General features: G+C 44.7%; 1 gene segment (V, D, J or C); it reads left to right on the forward strand.

Annotated features, from left to right (window-relative positions):
- Positions 1-13,036, forward strand: part of LOC101670626 — a 67,828-nt gene that overhangs the window by 44,226 nt on the left and 10,566 nt on the right. The window contains 1 exon segment of the C gene segment in view: positions 6,136-6,213. Coding sequence covers positions 6,136-6,213 — 78 coding nt within the window.

The following is a 13,036-nucleotide window of genomic DNA, read 5'->3' on the forward strand; positions in this document are numbered from 1 at the left end:
TTTATTAAATCTCATCTCTTGTATGTGTGTCTTTTTAGTATTCTGTGACAAAAGAGGGAGTACACATAAAAAAAAACTTCTCCTGTGTTCTAAATTATGATAGTTATCTCAAGGGAAAACATTTGTGCAATAGGTTGAATTGCAAGCTGAACTAGCCACTTTTTCCATGGAACATCACTTTTGCTTGAAAATATAACTGACAGATAAACTGTGGTTATTCAGACTTGAGTATTTGGTAGGCATCTTCTTGAAAACGAATGAACTGAGCCTGTCACATCAAGATGAACAACTGAAAGTTGTTGCTAATGATAAAAATCTAAGCTTTTAGGTAAAAGGTAGAGTTTAGGAAAAATTCTATCTGTCACCATGAGCTGAATGGCCCAATGTTTAAATACTTTTCTAATTTAAAGATACTGATGGTGACACTAACAACTATGATAGTTTGATACTGTATAATGAAATGTGTCAATGTGTGGAAGTTGCCTAAATCCTTGAACCAATTATCTCCCAAATAAACAAAGGCTAATGTTACAAAACCATGCCTGGGCGAAAGTTTTGCCTGAAATGCTAGCTAGACTGTGCTTGCTTCCGCAGCACATATACTGAAATGCAAGCTAGACCAATGGATTTTAATCAAACAGAATATGAGAAGTTCATTAATATGGTTTCAGATTCCACATGGCAACTAACATCACTTTTCAAACTACGTATACATGTAAGGCCAGAGTTTTCTCATATCTTTTAACCAAACCAGCATATTGGAATAGATGGAATGCCTAAGTACACCTGAGAATCCAGCTGCCTTCTAATAAGCCAGCTCTGCCCTGACAGATACTTGAATATGATCAAACACCCCCAGTATCTCCCTTCCTTCCGTCTACACTTCCCCATGTTTTCTAGCAGTTCCTTCCTGTAGGGGATATAAAGTACCTTCAACAGCCTGATATTCTCCTTTGAATTCCCTGCAGTTTGTCTATAACCCTCAGAATACATGTCAATACACTGGGGTAGAAATAAATAAAGCTAGTTCAAAGTCCACAATCCCAAATATTTCCAACCTGCAGGATGCCCTGACCAACACTTACTTCATTTTTGCCTTGGTTTCCCATGAGTTTTCTCAAAGTGTCTCTAAGAGTCTCTAAGCATGGGACCTGGTCTTAGCTGGGACTGGATAATACCATGGAAGCCCAGTTTCTACACAGTTTCCAATTCTTCTGTTCTACACACACCCCGCCTACCCCCACCCTGAGAATGAGGTTGCCCAGCACAGAGAATGGGGCTCAGCATCCTTCCAGAAAGAGCTGAACTTTAAGATACACCCACACTGTGTCTGTTCCTCCCCTTTCCCACATAAAAGCGTCTCATACGACACCGTGACACCACAGAGAAAAAGAAAATGACAGGTTGTCCAGCAGTCTCTGGCCACTTCAGGGAAGGAGGTCAGCTATGGGACTGAGATACTTTCAAATGATCAATGCCAAAACAAAAATCAAAAAAAGCCAGGTATCTGCCTACTGTGCCAAAAAATAACACAGGACTAGGCACTGGGGTATTTGATTTCTTGCATGCTTCTTTGAAACTAGGTCTCTTGGAGAAGTTATGAAGCCTCTCTGGGTCTTTCTAGACACTTGCACCTGAACACCCAAGGAAGTGAATATTAATGATCACTGAGGTCTCCCCAGCTCTGACCTTCCAGGCTTCCTCTCCAGAGACAGAGACACAAGTGATCCTTGATGACTCACATGAGTGGAAAAGAATGTGATTTGAATGTAGACCAGGTGAAACTCGTTTCTCTGTGACTTTAGAATATATTTCACGGTGTGCAGCAAATCACAACAAATTTACCTTCCCGATGATACTTAGCTCGGGCTAATGTTAAAAATCAACTTGCTTACAAGGAATGTTGCTAGGCTCCACTACACAAGCCTAAGTAGTACTCCATAAGGCAGGCTGGTGCCAGCGAGAGAGCAAGGGACCCGGAGTCAGGAATGTGTAGGTTCTGGCCATGGCTGTGTCACTTCCTCACTTATCCTCTCTGAACGTGAGTTGTTTCATCCTTAGCATGGATTCAGAAGACACTTTCTGAGCACTCACTGAGGCTCCGGAGATATACAGAGATGAACCAGACAAATCCCTTCTCTCAAGGGTCTCTACCTATTGAAAGAGAGAAAAATGATTTTGATGAACTCTCTTCTGCACACCTCTGTTGCAGGGAAACGGAGGGAAAGGGTGGGTATAACACAGTGCGGTCTTCTGTTATCAGAGAATTCACCAGCAAAGCTCAGGCCAGAAAATGAATAAGAGATAAGGAAGTGGGTAAGATCCAAATTGGGGACCCGAAGAAGAGCTGGGCTTTTCAGGCAAAAGCAATCACATAGCAAAGGCAAAGAGGTATAAAAGGACATGGAGCTTTCAGGAAGCAAGTTGTTCAGGGCAGCTGAGTTCAAGGGAGCAAGTGAAAAGTACAAGATGTATAGACAAAAGCCTGTGTTCCATACCATTTCATCCTGAAGAGAATGGGGAGCTTCCAATAATTTCAAGCATGTAATTTCATAGCCAAGATCCCCCCTAAGGCTTGGCATCTGTATTAATTAGCTATTTCCACTGTGATGATGATCTGTAACAATCCCGAATCGCCAGTTGCTTACAACAACCAACATATATTGCTTTTGCTCACTGTTCTGCAGTCCAGCTGGACCTGACTTCAAGATGTGAGTTGGATTCAGCTCTTCCCAGCATGTCTTCTTTTTAGGACCCAGAATGAAGCAGCAGTGACTTCGCAGAGCACACTGGTCTCATCGCAGAAGAAAGCGGTTTAATAGTGCTGGTGAAAATCCATGATGGGACTTCTCTTGGAGCCTCGCATGCTGTCACTTCCAGCCATGTTCTATCAGTCCAAGCAGGGCCAAGCCCCAAAGTCAACACAATGGGATGTATACTCTGCTTGTAGTAGGACTTGCAGAGTCATGGGGTAAAGTACCTGAGCACACACTTCTGTTGTAGGGAGGGAGTGAAGAGGTGGAAGCCACACAGGCACATTCTCATCAGGATTCATTACCCCAGATCTCTCTACCACAGCCAGGGGATTGTAAGATTCACTGCCCCAGACCCAGAAGGTTGCCTGGTTTAGGTTTTGATATTACTCCTAAGTTTCCTACTTTTCCATCCCCAACTTTTTGTTTCCTATAACTAGTTCTATTCAAACCAGCTTTTAGTAGTTGCTTGGGAAAGCCTACACCAGCACTGGGAAGGGGTCAGTGGGTCTCAGGCGGATTAACAAGTATCTTAATTCACGATCCCACACAGTTAACCACCCACCTCCTGCGGTTTCAAACCCTGCCACCTAAAACCAGTTCTACTCAAGAGTTCAGGCTGTAATTCCTTGTTCTCATCTGGCCTTCCCCATGAGACCCACATTTCCTTGCTTTCTGTCCAAAGCCATCCCATTACATTAATACTGAGAGAGGGGCACCTGGGTGCCTTGGTGGTTAAGCATCTGCCTTTGGCTCAGGTCATTATCCCAGAGTCCTGGGATTGAGCCCCACATCAGGCTCTCTGCTCTGCAGGAAGCTTGCTTCTCCCTCTCCCACTCCCCCTGCTTGTGTTCCCTATCTCCCTGTGTCTCTCTCCATCAAATAATAAATAAAATCTTTAAAAATATATACTGAGAGCATAACATTTCTTCTTTTCTTTTTTTTCCTCTTCACTCTTTGGTTTTTGGTTTTGGGGGGGGTTGGGGTTTTCTTGGCAGTGGGGCTTGTTTGGTTTTGTTTTGTTTTTCAACAAAAGAATGTTGGACTCTGTATATGAAGATGAAGTTGCTTGGAACTTATGGAACAGGAATGCAACCGTATGTAGGGTGGGAAGGAGTTGTCACAAAGATTATAAGCAGAATTGTGATGACTTCATCAAGCCATGGATTTGCATAAGATCTTCTAGAGAGAGTGCAAAAATAAACATTTTTAAAATCTTGGTCCTGGGGCACCTGGGTGGCTTAGTCGTTAAGCATCTGCCTTCGGCTGGGGTCATGATCCCAGGGTCCTGGGAATGAGCCCTGTCAGGCTCCTTACTCAGTGGGAAGCCTGCTTCTCAGTCTCCCACTCCCCCTTCTTGCGGTCCTGCCCTCGCTGTCTCTCTCTCTCTCTGTCAAATAAGTAAATAAAATATTTAATAAATAAAAAAAATAAAATCTTGGTCCCTTTTGATAGCAACAGCAGCAAAATGCACACTTTCCTTAAATGTTTATAATTTAATAATGCCACTTTGTTTTCACAGTGATAGACACAGAGATCACAGGCAAACCAGGACTAGTGTGTAGAGGGCCCCAGAGGAGTTTTCAAAAAGGGAATAACTTGTCAAAACCCAGAGGTCAGACAAGAATATAAATAACAAGTATCCACTGAATTGGGCCAGTGTAGCCGTATCTTGTGGTATGGGCCCCGCCTTGCACAAGGACACTCAGCTGAAGGGACAAGCAAGGCTAAATTCAGCTCTCGCCCTGCCAGCCGAGCCAAGGCCCTGGTGCGGGGCTGCATCAGCTGGAGAAAGGGGTGGCTTTTATAAAGCACACAAAGGTGCCATCTGTTTGCCAAGCTTGAACCAGCCCGAGGGGCTGCCTCTGCATTTGCCCTGCATTTGTGGTTGCCTTTTCGGCATCACACAAAGCACCATATGGCCCACTGGCCCTGGATTTAGCAACCAGAGAGTCAATGGAGAGGATGAAATTTTAAATTTACATGATAGCCCTCTGTCAACTATATAACACTATTCAGGTGTAAAGTGGGGCAGGCAGAAGTGAATGGAAGGCTTAGCAGGTCACAGAAGTCTCACCGACCACAGACATCTTCTGCCCAACCCACAGCATGTAGAATCCCTTTGAGACATCCAGAAGTCTGACCGATTCCTCGATGGGAAACCATCTGAGAGGAGACTGGCCAGAAAACACAGATGGGAACGGACGTGATGACTTCTGAATGAACATTCTGGTCTCAAACTCCAGGGCAGATCCAGCCAACAAGGCAGAAAAGCCTGAGACAGAAGCAACCAGGCAAGCCTGCCTGCACCCCCACCCCCCACCCCGCAGGCAGCCAAAACCCTTTCATCTTGCCAGCCTGACTTGAAGCAAACATCAGGCCCCAGGGGTGCTCAGAGGCCACATAGAGTGAAACCAGGGGAGGTTTTTGTAAAGCTCTGAAGCACTGTGATCGGTGGGATACCCACAGTGCTACAAAAGCCACAGAGACCCATACAAAAACTGCAGAGCATTTCCCTGGGAAATCCTCAGCCTGGCTGCCAAGCCCCAGGGGATGAGCACATCGGGGAGCCACCCCTCTTTACTCAGGGACTCAGGAAGGACACCAGGAAGTTGACTGGACCAGAAGGGACCCCCAGCTGCTGACCTCTCACTCCCCCGGATGAAACTGGCTTTTCAACATGTTCCCGCATCCGCATGTGGGGAACACAAAAAGGGTGTCTCTTCAGAACATGTCCTGGTTCATGTTGATTCTATGGTAAGAGTTATATGAGCCATCTCATATGGAATTTCTGAATCCAAGTCCCTAGAGAGATCTGCCTGAGTGCTCGGCTTTGCAGTTGAAGAAGACAAATTCAAAGAGAGATTGACTTGTTTTTAGGCAATCGCCAGCCATAGCTGTTCATTCCAGTGCTGACTGTACCATAAATCCCTGGCAGCTCATGAGGGCTTCACGCTGGTCCCTCACCCCTTGTTATGCCAGACCCTGTCTGTCCTTAAAGTAGCACTGGGGAATGTGAAGGCCTTGACTCTGGAACAGTCAGGAATCCAAGATCCATCCTCTTAACGCTGGTTTTCCAAGACTGAGAGTTAGGGGTGGGTCTACAAGGGAGAGCAATCTAAAACAAGAGAAAGCAACAATTCAGAGGACGTCGTGAAGCATACTATATTAGAAATGGTCGCTGTAGGAATACAGGCTCCTACCTGCCCCTCAGTCAACAGCCTCCCCAAGGCAAACACCCGCCCCCCAACCACCGCGATTGATTAAATCATCATAAACCCATTGAATAAGCAATGAGGGGCATCTTTCTAAGAGCTGAGCCCTAAAGACCCTCCCATCCTAAAGGTGATAGGAGGAGGAGCTCCCAAGGAGGGCTGCTGAGGTTTTTGGAATGGCCTCAATTGCTGTGATACAAACAAGCTCTTCTTTGGAAAAGGAACTCGCCTCACCGTGGAAGCACGTAAGTAATTCATTTCTTTATTTTTCGAGTTTAGAGGCTCCTCCATTTACGGGGGGCAGAAATATCAGGAAATGTGATGGGTAGTAATAGCACCAAAATAGTGTCAAGGAGGGAAGAGGTGAACTATGGTTAGTCCCCTCGTTAGGAGTTAGGAGGAGGTTTGTCTGGGAAAAAAAAAAAAAATAGAGTCTGGGGGCACTAGGGTGGCTCAGTTGATTAAGCTTCTGCCTTCAGCTCCGGTCATGATCTCAGGGTCCTGGGATCAAGCCCCATGCCAGCTCTCTACTCAGCAGGGGACCCTGCTTCTCCCTCTGCCTCTGCCCTGGACTCGTGCTCACTCTCTCTCTAAAATAAATAAATAAAATCTTTAAAAAACAGAAGAGATAGAAAGAGTCTGGGCTGTGAAAGAACCCACACAGCTCTGGAGAAACTGAGAAAAAAACTGCCTAATCTGTGGGATTCCTGCCAGACTATAGAGACCAGATTCATTGGTTTAACTCCCCTAGGAGAGAAGTGATAGGGAAAAAGGCTGATCTGAGTCTGTGATTCTATCAAAGTTCTCCAGATATAAATAATTCTGACCTTCTTCAGGCTGAGAATGAGAGAGAGAGAGAGAGAGCAAGCGAGCTCGGTGGCCATAGAAGGTGAGGCCAGAAGGTGGTCACTGGTGCTGCTACCTTTCTCTTCAGAAAAAAAGGAACCAGGCATCTGCTTCTAATTGATTGAGCTACAAATGGAAGCTAGGTTACTAGTGAGGAAGTGGGAACATTCTGGTTCCCAGTGAGACCAGATTCCAAGCAGAACAAAGTGAATGTGTAATGTTTCCAACTAAGAAATGCTTTAATCCTGTAGGAAGCAGACAGGACTAATCCCCTAAGGACTCATGGTGTTCGTCTTCCTCACTAAGAAGATCTGGTGCCACTCACTAATTAACTGTTATAAAAGAATCAGTGCTAAAGTTGTCAAAGGATTGCACTCAACACAGAAGGCATCTTTTTGTGTCATATAAGTGACATTTGAATCCAACCTTGTCTTGCTTTAAAAAAAGATGCAGTCTCTATTTGGCAGTAGCTTCCAGTTAGATAGTGGATATTAATATTAAGCCAGCAAAGGTGAAAAACAAATATAAAACGCCATTCCAAAGGTCCTAGGGAAGTCTAACAGTGGGGTCAGTGGTCCCAAATCTGCCGAGGGGGCTACTGGACAAGTGACCGCACACTCTGGCCTGGTGCCTGGCATTCAGCTTGTGTTGTCCGAGGTAAGCATAGGTTACAGAGAGGGACAATGTGATGGGGCGGGCTCCTCTCAAAAAAATGCGGAGGTGGATGAGGTGCAGGAGGGGAACCATTGAGGGCAGAGGAGGGAAAAGAAGGAGAGCAAGGGGCACCTGGGTGGTTCGGTTGGTTAAGCAGCTGCCCCTTGATTTCGGCTCAGGTCATGATCTCAGGGTCATGAGATCCAGCCCCGTGTCGGGCTCTGTGGTCAGCATGGAGTCTACTTCAGGATTCTCTTTCTCTATCTGCCCATCCCCATGCTCGTATGCTCTCGCTCGCTCTCTCCCCTCCTCCTCTCTCTAAAAATAAAGAAATAAATACTCAAAAAAAAAAAAAAAAAAAAGGAAGGAGAGCAGGCTGGCCATTCCCAGACCACATACACACACTATAGGGAGAAGCAAGGTAAGGCTTTGCATCCAGAAAGAGATAGAGATCCAAAGCTGTGCTAGCATGGTCAGAGCAGACAAATTCTAATTTTAAAAAACAAGAAAAAAAAATCATAGCAAAAGTTTGAAGATTCAGAGCGCCTAGGTGGCTCAGTCGTTAAGCTTCTGCCTTGGGCTCAGGTCATGATCCCAGGACCCTGGGATCTAGCCCCATATCAGGCTCCCACTAAGCGGGGAGCCTGCTTCTCCCTCTCCCACTCTCCCTGCTTGTGTTCCCTCTCTCACTGCATCTCTCTCTCTGCCAAAAAAAAAAAAAAAAAAGGTTTGAAGATTCAACTACTTCAGCCCCTTGTCCTTACACCTCATTGGCATCAAAATTTCTCACTAAAATAAGAGTTTATCCACATTCTCTGTGAAGTTAGTGACTGATTTCTCTAGTCTCCCTTTGTTCACCACATTCTTCCTAATAAATGACGTCCTTCTGTTTCCTGAGGCTATGATCCAGTGTTTCCCTAAGTGTTGATGTACAACCCCTGATTCTATATGGTATATAGACTTACTTTTCATTTTAATTGTGTTATCTTTTAATGGATATCAAAATAGTGGCAACTAGTTTGTCAAACCCATGTGACTTAAAGTTTCCTTTTAATTATATTTTAAATTAAAAAGTGAACAAATTTAAATAAAACTATTAGGCAAATTATATGACCAAAAAAAAAAATCCAGAGATGTGATTAATTGATGTTTGAGAAACACTGAGCTGATACGTTCCATCAAACTTTGAAATGAAAAGATAAGGGGCACCCAGAGAGAGAAGGACCAAGAATATCTTTGAATGGTGTTTTCTTTTTTAGCCAACTAGTATGGCATTGAAGAGGCCTCACCGCAAACCCAGAGCCTTTATATTCTCAGAAGCCTACTTCCTTCTGAAGCTTCCTTTCCGTTGGATGCTCCTTTTGAGTCCTTATTTCACCAGTCCTTACCTCCTGGGTAGCACAAAGCTAACAGTAGGTCTACACAAACCCACAGCCCCAAATCCATCAAACTTTCAGCCCTCTGGATAGAGAAAACCTGGGGATGCCACTTAACTTCATAAAACAGAACCAGAGAACAGGACCAAAAAGCATGGACTAAAGAGCCACAATGTAAATGTGTGCTACTGACCATGACAATGACAGGAGCTTAGAAAAGACACATGGTTGTCAGGAGCATCTTCTTGAGATACACTTGGAACAACTTGTATTTTTATATGTCATCACTATGTCAACTACCACTTTCTGGGTGTCTACTGTGTATCAGGCCACTGGACGAGGCACATTCGTTATTAATGAATGTCATTTTATGCACTTCTCACAATGACCATGCTGAACTATGACCCACCTGTTCACAGGTGGAGGGCAGGTTCTCCAAGATCACAGAGCTTAGGAAAGGCAAAATGTGTATCATCTGTCTGATTCCAACACCTGTGCACTTAAGGACGTTTCTTTTCTGTGGAGACTCCAGTTTGATTGAAGCACCTGTGGAGGCTTTTCTCCCATGGCCCAGCTCCCTCCCCTCCCACCCTCTACACTGGGCTCCTTTCCAAGCCGCCAGCAGAGTCTGAGGTCACCGTTAGGCTGTTTCCCTTCCCACCACCATCTTCACCACCACCATCCTTCACCAAGGGAAGCACTTCTGCCCCACCATACCAAAACCAGTTACCCAAAGAGGTATTCTCCAGGCAAGGCCCATTCCCCACACTATACCCCTGGACTCGAGGGTCCCTATACTCAGAAAGATCCAGGTAATGACCAAATGATCATCCTGAGAAAAAGGAGTCCAGAAAATCCCAGGCTCATCAATGCGTTACCAAGAGATAACTTTCTCATTCCTGTCTTTGGCATTCCCTCTCACTCACGATGAACATCTCCCAGAACTGAGTGTATTTTTTTAAAATCTGAGTGTAGCTGACACACAATGTGACATTAGTTTCAGGTGTACAACATAGCGACTGAACAAGTTTATACATTACGCTATGCTCACCAGAAGCATGGCTACCATCTGTCCCTGTACAACACTATTACAATATCATTGACTATATTCCCTCTGTTATGCCTTTATCCTATGCTACAGCTTATTTATTCTGTAACTGGAAACCTGTATCTCCTCTTTCCCTTTCCCCATTTGCCCTTTCCCCACCCCGCCCCTCTGGCAAGTATCAGTTTCAGAATGGAGCCTGTGGTCTACAGTGTCTTTGCCTGGTACCACTTTCTCCCAGGGACTCACAAAGCTCTCTCCCATTCCTTCTCCAGGTCTTTACTCAATGTCACTTCTAGTGACGCCTTCCCCAACCAGCTCCTATAGTCCCCTTACCCTGTTTTAATTCTATATGCTCCTATCCACCCAAAACTTTCAGATGCTCATTGACCATCTGTCTCCTTTGTTCCCTGAGGGCAAGGACTCTGAGTCATTCCTCACTGTATCCACAAAGATAGTGAAGGCACTAAATAAATGTCTATTGAATGAATGGATGGATGGATGGATGATCAGTTGTGGCATAAGGCAAAGGGAAACAGAAATAAAAGCCTACTAGGAACCTGCAGAGGCAAAGCCTCATCCTAGCATCCTAGCTCCCCAACCTGTGACAAGTCCCTGTCCCTGTCGCCGGGCTCTCTTCTTGCTGCTGAGCGAATCAGCATGAACAAAGCAGACAAAAATTCATGCCTTACTGGAGCTTTCACTCTAATGGCTAAAGACAGATGGTAAACCAAATAAATAAATAAAATATATAGTATTTTGGGTGGTAATACAGCCCATGAAGGAAATAAAGCGGGAAGTGAATGTAAAAGATGAGAGAAGGGAGTGGTGTGCAGTTTTTAACAGAGGAGTCACACAGATAGCCTTCCTGGAAAGGTGACATTTGAGCAGAGACCTGAGGAGGTGACAGAGTGAGCCAGGTGCTGATATCTGGAGGAAGAGCACCTCTAGGTCGGTGATGCGAGTGAGGAGGCCTGTGTGACTGGAGGAAAGTGGAAGTGACAGGGAGAGAATTTGAAAATGAGGTCAGGTTGGTAATAGGCCTGGGAAGGGGGCAGTTCATGGGCCACCATTAGGACTCCAGTCCTTCCTGGGACTGGGAAGGGAAGATTGGAGAATGCAATGGAGGTCACAACTGACCTTGAGAAAAGACCAAGGGAGACAGAAACTTGGATTCCTGGCCTCACCCACACTCCTAAAAAGTGAGCACTGTCATCTTAAGATCCAAAGAAATAGAATTCTGTTCTCTCTTGGTGACCTTTCCCTACCTGCCTGCCCCTGGGAAGCTCTGTGCTTGGGGAAATTACACCCCTTGCTTCAAGTAAAATGTATCTTCTCTGAGTCTAACATTAATGAACATTCCAATCATTCCACCAAGGCTTTCTAGTTTACAGAGTGCTTTATGTATACCCTCTCATTTCATCTTAGGAACCCCCAATATAGAAGATATTATCCTCATTTTATAAAGAAGGCAAATGAGGCTCCCTGAAATTGGCTAAGATTACACACCCAGTGAGCAATAGGGTCCAGCTAGATTTCAGGTCTTCTGATATCTTTCTATTACTGAGACCCACTTTCCATTTGAGTGATTTTCGAAGTATGATCTCCAGTCCTTTATGGACTGTAAACGGATCTGAAAATGTATACTCTCTCCCTGGTTCTCATAAGTGACATGGGCAAGCTTACAGACTCTGATTTTTACAGATGACAGAGGCTAATTTAACTGTCACTTTTAAGGGTGAGTAGATCATTGAAAGCATGTTACAATGTGATATTCATGAGTATGTTATTAAAATGCACTGAAGACTCTAATTCTATTTTATACTAAGAAGTCTGGCTGTTGCACAATGCTGGACAACGATGCAAAGCTCTGACTGGACATGAAATGGAATTCTGCTAAAATGAGGAATGAGTGGGGGGTTTTAACTCACTAGATCTTTGTGCCACCTCACTGAGACCCACTACTCTATGACCAGTGTTCCACCTTTCTTCCTTCAGGATCAAACTAAGAAATTCATTTCCGGTCTCTCTCATTCAGCGTGCGAGTTCATTCTCTCTCATTCAGACTGTAACGTGGCAAAGGCTCAGATTTCTATTTAACAAAGGAATCACCTCCTGCTTTGGTCCTGAAGGATAGCCCCCAAGTCTGAAGAGCAAAGAGGTTAGTCGAGATGAGACAGAAATACCATCCAATAGTTATCACGTGACTTGGCAACTGGCTCCAGGATTGCCCAAAGAGAAAGCAAGGCAGTTTTTAGATGAGGTCTATCGGCTGTGCTGTCCAGCACAAATGATCCCCTGGTCTTTGGCAAAGGAACCTATCTGGAGGTGGAACCATATAAGTGACTCCTTTCTCCTTCTTGTGACAACAGGTTTAGTGATTATCTTTGTTAAATACTTTCCCAAGTCACCAGCTTGGGAAACACTTGAAAAGATCTAGCCAACATGTAATTTGGCAAGGAATGGTTTGAGGAGCAGGGACTCAGTCTCTGATAAGGTCCAGCGTGAAGTATGTGTTGCAGTGATCCTGGTGACCCACTATCTTTCCTGGAGAATATGTGTTGTCTTCCTTCCACCTGACTAACTTTAGATAACCAACTTAGCACCTGTGCATTCGCCATTTACAGATCCAGGTCATAATCAGACCTGCACTAAATACATCTAGCAAATGGGAAGTATGATGGTGAGAATGTCAGACCAAGAGTTCAAAGACCAAGATCCAGTCCTTATCTTTGACTGACAAGCTCTCTGACTTGACTTCACTGAACTTTAGTTTCCCTCTAGGTAAGCCAAGGGGTTTCTAAGGTGTCTTCCAGCTTTAGCACATGATGATTCTGATTACCATCTAAGACCAATTCTTAGGGAAGATTTAGTAGGAAAAGTAAAGAAGTCCAATGCTGTGAGTGTCTTATGACCCAGTAAGAATTCTGTGATTTTATTTTTTTTTAAGATTTTATTACTTGTTTGAGAGAGAAGCAGAGAGAGAGTATGTGTGTGCTCAAGTCGGAGGAGGAGCAGAGGGAGAAGCGGGCTCCTAAATGAGCAGTGATTACCCTGGCATCATGACCTGAGCTGAAGGCAGATGCTTAACCGACTGAGCCACCCAGGCTCCTCCCTGTGATTTGATTTTTTTTTTTTTAAGGTACT

This window comes from Mustela putorius, unplaced genomic scaffold (genome assembly GCF_011764305.1).
Source record: "Mustela putorius furo isolate JIRA1106 unplaced genomic scaffold, ASM1176430v1.1 tig00003898_pilon_pilon_pilon, whole genome shotgun sequence".
Lineage (NCBI taxonomy): Eukaryota > Metazoa > Chordata > Mammalia > Carnivora > Mustelidae > Mustela > Mustela putorius.